The sequence below is a fragment of the Ictidomys tridecemlineatus genome, chromosome 8, assembly GCF_052094955.1.
Source record: "Ictidomys tridecemlineatus isolate mIctTri1 chromosome 8, mIctTri1.hap1, whole genome shotgun sequence".
Taxonomy (NCBI): domain Eukaryota; kingdom Metazoa; phylum Chordata; class Mammalia; order Rodentia; family Sciuridae; genus Ictidomys; species Ictidomys tridecemlineatus.
In genome coordinates this window covers 75,985,402-75,997,573 of record NC_135484.1, presented here as the reverse complement: position 1 = coordinate 75,997,573, position 12,172 = coordinate 75,985,402, and the positions used below count along the sequence as shown (strand labels likewise).

General features: G+C 36.1%; 1 protein-coding gene across 14 annotated transcripts in view; it reads right to left on the bottom strand.

The window, feature by feature from the left end:
* Positions 1–12,172, bottom strand: part of Snap91 (synaptosome associated protein 91) — a 123,210-nt gene that overhangs the window by 20,433 nt on the left and 90,605 nt on the right. For 10 of the 14 annotated variants that reach the window (XM_078019658.1, XM_078019660.1, XM_040283023.2 and 7 more), the window contains 6 exons: positions 12,083–12,160; positions 11,842–11,913; positions 11,240–11,323; positions 10,039–10,122; positions 2,371–2,505; positions 590–739 (listed from right to left, as the gene is read on the bottom strand). In XM_078019658.1, the coding sequence (XP_077875784.1) occupies positions 590–739; positions 2,371–2,505; positions 10,039–10,122; positions 11,240–11,323; positions 11,842–11,913; positions 12,083–12,160 (603 nt within the window). The remainder of the gene's footprint in view (positions 1–589; positions 740–2,370; positions 2,506–10,038; positions 10,123–11,239; positions 11,324–11,841; positions 11,914–12,082; positions 12,161–12,172) is intronic. The other 4 variants (XM_040283026.2, XM_078019664.1, XM_040283030.2 and 1 more) reach the window with 3 other exon arrangements.

Sequence of the window (12,172 nt, the reverse complement as noted above, 5' to 3'; positions counted from 1 at the left end):
AGTAAGCCAATCCCCCCAAACCAAAAATAGATGTATTCTCTCTGATAAGTGGATGCTGATCCATAAAGGCGGGGGGGGGCATGGGAAAAATGGAAGAACTTTGATTAGGTAAAGGGAGGAATGGCAATGGAGGGAGTATGGGGGCAGGTAAGATGGTAGAATGAGATGGATATCATTACCCTGGATACATGTATGACTGCACATATAGTGAGATGCTATATGGTGTGCAGCCAGAGAAATAAAAAGTTATGCTGCAATTTTGTACAATGAATCAAAATGCATTCTGTTGTCATATGTACCTAATTAAATAAATAAATAAAATACAAGAAAGATAATCATATGCTTTTCTTACTTAGCTTATTAACATGGTGAATTACCCTGAGGTTTTTTTTTAAAGTGTCATACATACTGTTTATGAGAAAATGCAGTAGCAAGTTTTTACCTCCCGAGGAACTGTATAGTATGAAACACTAAGAATTTCTATCCAATCCTTGATAAATTTACCTATGAGTGAAACCCGAAACAAAACACGAAAAGACAGAAAAACCAATTAACATATGCTTCAGTTAAAGAAAACGAAACTACTCACTGCCTACTAAGCTGGCAAGAGATGAATCAAGGTCACTCCCAAGGGCTTTGCTGGCTGCCATTGCAGGACTGGGTGGTATCATTGAGACAGGTGCAGGCTGCCCGGCTGGTGCCATGGTTGGCATCAGAAGATCACCTAGACCATCAAAAACTGGAAATCAAATAGACCAGGTTCAGAATAATTGAAAAATGAGCCATGTTCAAAATCAAAGAGTTATTATCTTGAAAAATTATGGAAATAAGTGAATATACATTCTTATAAAAGAAGGCATGTAATTCACTCTTTTCATGACTAGAACACTAAGAACATATCTATATATGTCTACTCAGAAAGTATGGAAATACTAATGGACATGAACAAAGATGGAAAAATGGGAAAAAAAAAAGCTGTATAATGTACAGGAAAGAACACAGATTGGGGCTGCAATTCAGCTGCATGTCTCACCAGCTGTGAGACCCTGAGAAAGCTATTCTCTGAGCTTTTAGTTTTCTTATCTGTAAACGTGAAGAGTACCACTAATATATAGCTTTGTTGTGAAGATTAAGTTAAATATATATACTTATATTTTTATTATAATGCTTGCTTTGTGTAGGCACTCAATAAGTGGTAACCATTGCTACTCTTGTTAAAAACAACCACTAAAGCACTTTTTATTCAAAATGGTAGTGATTTACAGCAAAACCTAAATTATTTACTCTGGAAACCTAAGATGTGTACTTTAAAAATTATTCTTAAATGAGTAAAGAAGATTGAGTCTTCTATGAAATTAATATCAAAATAAAAGCTGATCTAATGGTTGGCAACTAGAGATAAGTATCTGAAAAACAGTTGACTTAAGAAGTAGTAATGTTAATTTTCCTCTCATAACTGAAATTAATTTTGGTTCTACTTTTAGGGACTGTTTAAATTAAAAGGTATTTTAGATATTAGAAATAAAATGCCATCCGTGGTAGTTCCTGATCACCACCACATAACATGTATACTTATTCGCATCCTAGAATACAGAAAGACCATTCAAAATACAGACTCAGGGTTTTCATGAGATATTGCTAATAGCTACATAAAAAACTTTGTGGTTGTTGAATTTTATCAAAAAGTTATACATATCTATGAGAAACACAATACAGTAACTCTAAAGTAAAGAAGGACAACATTCAAGTAGGCACTGGCAATAGAAGCAACCAAATTGTCAGGCAAGGAGTAGATTTAGGGTGTTTCTGAAACACATTTAATTGCCAAAAACTCACCAATTGAAAATTTGTAGTAAGGACCCAGCGTGGGAAGAGTAGAGAATGGAAGAGAATACAAACAGAGTGACAGCAGTGACGAAAGGTTAAAGGCAGCAAAGAAACTACTTGTGTCTCACTTTATAAAACTGAGGGCCATGCAAGCTTCACAAGGTGTAAGCAACAGCAAGGGGAGGGGTGTCCTCATATTCAGGGACTGTACAAAGATTGAGTGCAAAGCACTTGTTTTCCCTTTACCAGCTATAAATCATGTGCATGTACACTCATGCATATAGATGATGTGCATGTTAAATTAGATTTCTGCTAAAAAAAAAAGAAAACAGAAACAGAAAGGATTTCAGTTATTCTTAAGGCTACCAAGATGTATTGGAAATTTTGATTTAAGGTATAGAATGAGAGATTTTGTGAAGTTTTAGCACCAGGTTATCACTCAGTATTTTCCTGTTGTAAATTTCCTGAAAATGCATGAACTTTAGGTGGTGCATTTTATTTATCAGAATAAATGACAAAAGTGTTTGAAAATCACTGCCTTACCTGAAGGATCAAAGGAGCTGCTGCCAGACGTTGAAGGTGTTGTTCCGAAAGCTGCCTCAAAATTGGGCTGTAGCAGATTATTCTGAGCTGGAGTCACTGGTGATGGAGAAGGGGCCATGAAAGAACCCCCAAATCCTGAAAAAAAAATAGTTGCAGAAAAATATAAGCAAAAACAGTGAGAGGTGGGTAAAAGCCATAACAACAGAAAAAAAAAAAAACTGAAAAGGAAATGAACTCATGTAGATTAGTGAAACTGGGGAATTTTTAAAAAAGGTTTCCAAGTATCTTAATATGCCATGTATTAGTTAGAGACTTAATTTGATTATGAACAAGATAGCACATAAGAATATATACCCTTATTTTTAAAATATTTATTTATTTTTTAGTTGTAGTTGGACACAATACCTTTATTTTATTTATTTATCTTTATGTGGTGCTAAGGATTGAATCCAGGGCCTCTCACGTGCTGGGTGAGTGCTATACTGCTGAGCCACAACCCCAGCCCAAGAATATATACCCTTATTAAGAAAACCTGTGGCATCCAAATCAGTTATTATAATGTAGAACATAAAACAAAGAAAATATCATTAGGGTTAAAATTCAGATAATGATTTTTCATTACATGGACATTTTACATTTCTTCAAATCAATACCAAGTATTAGTTGCACACATTGGTGTAGTATAATAAAATATAACTTAGAAAAACACGCATCAAATCCTCCTTAATATTTTTCATATATGTTTTAGGTCTAACGTTGTTACCAAGAATAGGTCCCTTCCATCACTGCTCTTGAGATTTATAAATATGGGGGTGGTGGGAGGTCCTGTCTCTAGTGTGAACCTCCTCCCATCCAGCTTCTGCAGTGCACCCAGCATGATCTTTTTGAGTAGAAAATGTTGAAAGTTACTTTTCTCAAAGCTTTCAGCTTTCTTTAACGTGAATTCCTTTGTAGAGCAGTCGCCCCGTCCATGTCTGCCCACTGGCCCCTCATCATCCCTGGGCTGCATTATCACCACCATTCCCTGTGCCACATGCCTGCTCTGGGAGATCTTCCTTGCCTTATCCTGCCACCCACTGCTGCCAGCTGCATTCCACCACCCACCACCCACATCCCATATTCACACCATTGTCTTTAGTGCCTGGTATATAGCTCCACTTTACTCCTTATAAGGAGTTTATAATATAATCTCCAGATCCTCATCATATATCTTTATACCCATGCTCTCCAAACCCAAAACCCAGAGATGGTATTGTGGAGTTGGAAGCTGTATCTTTTTTTCTTGTCTTTTCACGAATATTCAGCACAGTGCCTAAGACATTGAATTATGTTTGGTGAATAAAGGACATTTTTGAGTATGGAAGATAAGGAGATATTAAAGATTGGTGAAAATTAACCAAACCACCAATTAAATATTTGATCTTTGAAGGTTGGAAGAAAATGACTTTTTTCAAGCAACAGAAAGAAGTTATTATGTATTGCTTCTGTATGAAAATACGCAACCTATGAAGGAAATACGTTTTTTCTCTTCGTTTTTTGCTCCTTCCCTTCTTGTGCAATGTACCCCCAACCTGCCCCATGCTGGGGATCAAATCCAGGGTTCTGCACATGGTAGGCAAATACTCTAAATTCCCATCACATGATTTCTTAAGGCACCAATTGATATTCTATCAAAAGAATTAATTACTATTAGAAGTCTTTGTTATACACAGTACAAACATACATTTCTTTCAAAACTAGCTACATCATCTCTTCTTCACAGTTTGCAAAAACACAATGATTCAAAAAAATTCACTAAAGTTACATTCAAATTTATATAAAACAAATTTATAATTTTGAAAATAACGTCCATTAAACTCTCCAATTTTTTTTAAAGGAGGTAGCATAATATTTATGCCTTGCTGTTCCTGGAAATGGACAGTGACTTGGGTTTATGCTTTCCTTGTATACATACATGAAAAAAATTCAACTGGGTGTGGTGGCACAACTCTGTAATCCCAATTACTCAGGAGGCTGAGGAGATAGGAGGACTGAAAATCAAGACCCTAGGCAACCTATATAGACCTGTATCAAAACAAGGTCTATATAGGGGATGTGGCTTGGTGGTAGAACATTTGTTTAGTATCTGTGATGCCCTGGTTTTAACCCCCAGTTTCACAGCAAACAAACAAAATCATGAGTTTGGATAAATTGTTCCTTATTAGAAAATGGTCATTTTCAACTTCACAGTGGTCACATTTTAGTATTTGAGTGACATTAGTGTCACTTCTAGATTTCTTTACTGAGGAAAATATATTTTCCAGATCCCTAAAAACCAATTACATGGAGAAAAGACAGGCTAGAAGTAACTATTATTTTTTTTATGTAACTGCTTTGTTTTTAGGGAGATGGGTGGCTGTGTTAATGCTGATTTTTTTTTTTAAAAAAAACATTACCTTATTCCTCTAACTAAATATGGCTGTGGGCAATTTACACTATTGTTATATGGTGTACTTGTTATAGTGAATGTGATAGCTGCACTTGATTGGATTTCTGAAAACTTGGCCAAGGAAAGAACACTATATTCCAGAATCACAGTGTAGTAGTATTGGAAAGTACCTTAGGATGTAGGATCTATCTTTGGAACACTACCATTCCATGGCTGGAGGAAGTGACTACAGAGAAACTGAGAAACTTAGCCAAGATTCAGCAGAAAGAAAAGGAAAAAGCATACCTTCTTACAGGGTTCATCTGCTTAGTGCTAATGTGTTTCACTTGAAGCCAACACCAAATCTACAGGCAAATAAATAATAATGGTCCCTGAAAAAAATCAGTGCCTCTTCTAAGGAAGTGAACTGTAAAGCCGACATTGGCATGAGGCTCCCCAAGGGCCAGGCATTGTTGTAAACATTCTTTTTTAGGTAGAACCATTTGAAACACATGAACTGCCTAAATTTGATCATTGAGATCTCACAAAAACAGTAATTTCATATGGTTCAATCTAAAACATACATTTAATTTAGCTAATTTAGTCCTTACAACCACCCCAAAAGGTTTAACAGATGAGAAAACTGAGGTCAGAGAGATTAAATAATGCACCCAAGGTCATGTTTTGACAGATCCAGGATTCCACTGAAGAATCTTCCAGAGCCCGGCTCCTTGGCACTGCACAACATGGACTGTTGTTTCTCACACCCAGGAATAAGGTTGGAGTTTATCCTTGTTTGGGTTCATAAACATACATCTGGAAGGATAATTTTTTTTTTGCCTGATATTCAGCCCCCTCTTCCTCTGGCATTGGGGATTAAACTCAGGCATACTCTACACTGAGCTGCATTCCCAGCCCTTTTTATTTTATTATTTTCAGATAGGGTCTTGCTAAGTCGCCCAGTCTGGCCTTGAACTTGTAATCTTCTTGCCTCAGCCTCCCAAGTAGAAGGTATTACAGGTATGTACCACCATGGCTGGCTTCAGTATACTCAGTTCTTATGAAGTATATGCTCTCACAGGTCTAGGGTAATTAAATATATATTAAGTGATATAAAATGATCAATTGGTTATTTGAAAGAAGAGATCCACTATTGCTATACTATATAAAGAACTAAACAGGAAATGAGGAGCTTGGGAAACTTCTGTTAAGTAACTGAAGCTTTGTAGCCATGAAATAGAGGTAAATAATAGAAAAACCCAAACCATTATCTTTCTGCATGGTTCTAAGTGATATTAAGAAAGATGCTCTATAGACTGGAATTGGAAATAGGATAATAACAAATGGGCTTCTAGATGTCCCATATATGAACTGTCCTGCGATAGCTGAATAGTCAACTACCGTCAGGGCCTCAACCATCTGCAGATATGGTGTTTTTAATCACAGATGATTAGGCTTACAGATGTATCTTTCCAAAGGGAAACAACATAGGCAATTAATGAAGTACTATTAATACAGATACATTGAACCTGAGCATCATAATATACCTAAACATCACATCATCTTGGTCAGGAGAGTGAAAATTTAAAACTGCTGGTAAATAATAACACTTCCACAATACTATCCTGAAACCTAACATTTGCTCCATTAATGTAAAGATGATATTGTTTCATGTATTGTCAGTGATGCAATCAGTTATTAATACATTCCACTAATGGGTCTGAAATAGTATTTTCTAGGGGCAGTTGTCTCGGAGCCTGCTGTCTGATGCTTTCAGATTGGTTACTACTCCTACACAGGATGGAAGAACTAGTAGGCCCTCCGCACACCTTCCCTTAGTAGAAGTTGTTAGTTTTTAATTCCACATGAAACATTTTGGTGTTTTAAACTCACTTCAAGGAATTCTGTGGCTCTGCTAAAATGTGGTTAAGAGAAGGAATGCAAAACTACAAAGGGCTTCATTAAGTTGGCTCACATTGTTCCCTGTCTTTGGGATTAATGATAGGACAGGGCACTTTCCTATCCTAACACAGATTTATGGTACAGTTACCTTGGACTTGTGTCTATGGTTGTCCTCCTTGATGGTGACCTCAGAGGCATATTATTCAAATACATCTAATTTTTCTTCATTCTATTTTTACCTTTGTTATCCAGAATCTCTATATCTTTCAAACACTGATATTTTCAGTTTGTGTATCTTGAGCAAAAAAGGTAGCTTTATTTTTTCTTTTCTTTTTTTTTCTTTATTTCTTTTTTTGGGGGGTACCAGGGATTGAACTCAGGGCACTTGACCATTGAGCCACATCCCCAGTCCTATTTTGTATTATTTAGAGCAGGGTCTCACTGAGTTGCTTAGTGCCTCACTTTTGCTGAGGCTGGCTTTGAATTCGTGATCCTCCTGCCTCAGCCTCCCCAGCTGCTGGTATTATAGGATGCAGCACTGCACCTGCCATGAATAATATCTTTATCCTACAAATAATCAGAATGGTTTGGAGAGAATATCTAAAATCTTTTTAACATTTAATTATATATATAGTTTTTCCCTTATTGTTTTTACATGTAAACGTATTTTTTTCAAAAAACTCTAATTTTGGGGCTGGGGATGTGGCTCAAGCAGTAGCACGCTAGCCTGGCATGTGTGAGGCCTGGGTTCAATCCTCAGCACCACATACAAATAAAGATGTTGTGTCTGCCAAAAACTAAAAATTAAAATTCTCTCTCTCTCTCTCTCTCTCTCTCAAAAAAAAAAAATTCTAATCTTAATCAGGCTGAGATGAAAGTCCTCAGCCCAATAACCAATCCCATGATGGTGTAAATGTATTATTTTCTTTTATATTCTTCACAAAACAGGTTCATTGCTAACAGCTAATAATATAAAACTGGAGAAATCTTCAAAAAATACATCTCTCCTCTTACTCTCTCTCTCTTTTTGGTTCAAATGAAGATTTAAATCTGGCCAAATTTGTAGGCTTGTTATCTATGATTAGGCTCATTTGCTTTTTAATGTTCTTCTTTATTTGCAGACTTTGGGCTTGGATGATTCTTCCCTACAAAAACATATATATAAGTACAAAGAAAGTACCAAGTTTCACTGTAAACTGCCACAATGCAGAGCTCCAAATATTTGTTCTACTGATGTCCATTAAGCAAAAATGTGCAATGTGAAAACACAGAAATAGCTATTATCAGCTAGACTATGAAAATGAACATGTCTGTGTTCTGTATATTAGCAGGGCTTACTGGGGAGGAGATTAGGGAAGTTCACAGGATAGAATTATATTGATAATTTTTTGGGGGGTAAGAACATAACTTCCTGAGGCTTTGGTAGTGAAACAAGTATGAGCAATGTTTTTCAATAAGAAAAACAGAGGAAAGTAGAAGAAACTGGCCCTTAAAATTAAACCTTACCAAAATGAAAAGTAATTTAAAATTTCTTACATCAGGATATAAGGTGAAGGAGGAGCTGCCTGTGCCAAGTAAATCAGATGTTCCTATATGTATAAATTAAATTGTTTTGAAAGCAAATTAGACATTAACACCCACATATACCTATTTTCACTAAATATTAATTGATTTAAATAGAAAAAAAAACAGAAACAAGAAAGGTGAAAAATACACAACTTTCCCCACCATTGAAAGAATCATAAGATGCAGAGGAAGAAATGGAAGTGACCAATAAATAAGACCTATGTAAATGGTATTGTAGCTTTTATCACTGATTTTCTCTTCTCTAATCCATTTTACTATGATTTCAGAATGGACAGGTCAGTTGAATAGGCTTAAATTAGTATTGCAATTCTTTGCATACTTCTCCCAGGGCCTCAGGCACCTGCTATTTCACTTGATATTGGTGACAAAACCTTGTCTACTTGTTCCAGACATGCTTTAGATCCTAATCTCATCCCCTAGGATTAAACCTCTTGACTCTGTCACCAACCTCTGACTTTGAATTGGATAGGAAAATACCATCTGGCTGTCACTGGAATGAGAGGATTTAGCAAATAAGAGTGTCATGTTTGATTAAGGGATCTGGAGAAAATGGGAAAGATGAAAAAGAAATGTTGCTGCCCCTAGGACAGACTGAAGAAACCACACTGAATTACTGAGGGAAGGAAAGGTTAACAGCTGTGCTGTTGCTACCTCCTCCAGCTTCTTGAGGAAAGACCTGACAAGCCAGATTTCCTGTATCTCTGAAGGTTGAGGAGGGTCCCTTAGGATCTGTCGCTACACAATTCCAGTCTAAGAACAAACTTTCCAAGTCTGTTACACATGGTGTCAGGACTGTTCATATACTACTTATAATTTACAGACTACAACTACATTTAAACCAGAAACTTACCCTATATAGGACCACATGGTGGCCATGGTATTTAAGCTGAGAGATTTTAGATGTGGTGGCTTCCCTGTGCGGATGTGACTCACAACACACTCACATCAACTCCTTGTCAACCTTAGAACCAAAATGCATCCTTTGTGGGGAGGGACTAGGGTGGAACATGGGAAGCTACATGTGAGGGTCTGAGGCCTCTGTGGTACTACTGCTATGCTGCCTGTTGTGTGAACAAGTAAAATTAGACAATGTAAGCCAACAGCATTTTGCAAGTTCATTCGTAATCTGAACCTAAATTTACTACTGAGGTCTTAACGAATAATTTTCCAGGTCTGACTATCAGTAACTGATACTTGAATTTTACTGTCTTTGAATTATTCTTTTATTCTATCTATACTATGCCAGCAGTAAGTAATTATTTTAGGCAAATCATGTTAATCTGCACAGTAGAGTCCTGCTAAGCTGGGATCACCCAAATGACATATGTAGCAACTGCTTCACTTTAGTGGTAGAAATCTATATAACAGTTTCTTGTAGAGTGATTTATACTTTCTAAAACCAAATCTCAAACATCAAGGTATATTTCCACACCAATGCCTTCAAAAACCATATAGGCATAGGCATCATAAGATAAAATTGCTACACAAGCATATTTCTGTTTTAGTAAACAAAAAGAAATGTGCTGAGTGAAAGTAAGGCAGATTATGAACACACTAGGAGCCACAAGGTGACTTGTGTATAACTGTGATTTAAGACTAGTTTCATTAAATCCTGGGAAGTAATCAACCTCTATTATATAATAGCTTGTTTTTCAATTTCATATCTTGAAGAATAAAGAAAGAAATGCACCCTGCAATTCATGTAATATGTTACATATAAAATATATTCATATTTCTACAAAATATTATTTTATTTTAATTTTATTAATTACCAGCCAGTAGATCTGCCGATGCTGATGAACTAGAAGCAGCCTGAGGTGCAGGTTGGGGTTCAGAAGCACTACTTCCAAATGCATCTATCCATTATCCATTGTGCAGCAAAAAAGTAAGAGAGTGTAAACAGTAAGTACAGTGAGTAAGAGTAATTTTATGTCATGCAGAGACATGCATAGAAACAACATTCTGTATGGTGATTGAGTGAATTGAATTATCCTCCAAATAGCTTATTCTCTCAAAAGAGTTCTAAAATATTATATTTAGGAACCCCATTAACTTTAATAAACTTAATTCATGCAACTGCAAAAGTAGCAACTCCACTTGCACCTAAATATCAAGTTTCAGTATTTGGGCACTTCAGGACCTAAGTTTTGAGATGCAGAATATCAGAAATTGTGACATCTCTGAACCCTCAGGTACTCATCATGGCATATCCTTGATGCCTCAATGTGCAGTAGATGTTCAATGTGGGCATAACTTGCAAAAGATGGTATTTTAGCCCAGAGCCATCTACATTATGGATCTTCACAAAGTCACTCCAAACTCTTTTCCTGTAAAATGACTACTAACAGAAGACTTTAGATTTATCATCCAAATAAGTAGTTTAACAATTAATTCAATATATCTTCCTGTTTTAAGGTATATAAAGGAAGAATAGAATATAGTTAAATCAGGGAAACATTTTCCAATTCTTTGGAAGAATTTTAAAACATTAAAATCAATGTAAATAAACCATATGACACAATGTGTAACATCAAATATGTATGCTTTCAGTTTTGGCTGGCTTGTTTTCAATTCTTAATTATATGGTTTATGTTTATACCACTTTTAAGAACTTAGGAATGTTGATTTAACCAACAGATCAGAATCATCAAGGAAGAACAGTATGAGGAAATTACAACCAGGTGATTATATATTAGGATGAAAAAAAAGTTGAAAAAAATGAAGACTTCAAATGAAAAACTATCTGGTTTTGTTAGGTCATGCACTGAAAATTATGATGATCTGATGAGGATGAAGGAGATGATGGCAAAGAAATAAAAAAGACCTTAAAAAAACTAAGTTTACATTTAAGAGACAGAAGTAACTTTACTTCAAAAGAAAAAAATGATGAAATATAATGAAACAGGAGATCTAGAAACTACTCTGGAAAAAAATAAGAGACTCCTTAAATGTCAAAGGAGGAGAGATACGCACCCCCAAAAAGGTCTATCACGCCTGAAGACTCCACCTTTGCTGGAGAGGCAGTGGTTGCAGGAGATGGTGCTGCAAATGCATCCACTGCAGTGAAGCAGACACGAAGTGCATGTCATTCAAAGGAAAATGAAACCAGGAGCATTGACAAATGGCACCTTGAGATTGCATGGTTAACTCCAGGCAGAAGATTGTGTACAGTCTTAGCAGTTAAGAAAAGCAAGTAAAGAAGTACTAGGACTGAACTAGAAGATGATAGATTCCATGTTTTTATTATGTCAAAACAGATTCTACTATTATGTATAACTAAAAAGAAACAATAATAAAAAAAGAAAATCAAATAGATTTAAAGATGCATATGTTCCCAAACAAAATAAAATTTAACTCCTTGAAGTCAGAGATTTAATGTGAAATTTTCTTTTTTTTTACCAGTCTTGGATATATTACCCTCATCAATTGGTGATGGGTCAAAGAATGAGACCTTTTTCATAAGTGGATTCTGAGCTTAAAAGAATATAAGACTGTTCTCAAGTTGTTGCATGGGCCTCTCCAGGTATAACCCCTATGAGACAGCTCTGAAGGCTGGGCCCTGGCAAAGCACTCACCGGATAAGAGGTCAGCAGTGAGAGTACTCTCAGGCGCAGGAGAGGCCCCTTGTGGTGGAGAGGAGAAAGCATCTTCCAAAAGTGAAACAAACCAAAACCAAGCAGAAGTAAGTAGCAGAAAGCTGAAATCAAAGTCACAAATCTAACAAATGCATTATCACAGGTGAGTACAAAGGTTATTCATGAAAATATCTAAGAAAACTAAATTAAAAGAAAAACAAAGGATTGCTTTGGTTTTTACCTGTACCAAACAGGTCTATGCTAGGAGCAGCATCTGGCTTAGGCGCTGCAGCAACTTCAGGAGCAGACTCAAACAGATCTAAGACCAAGA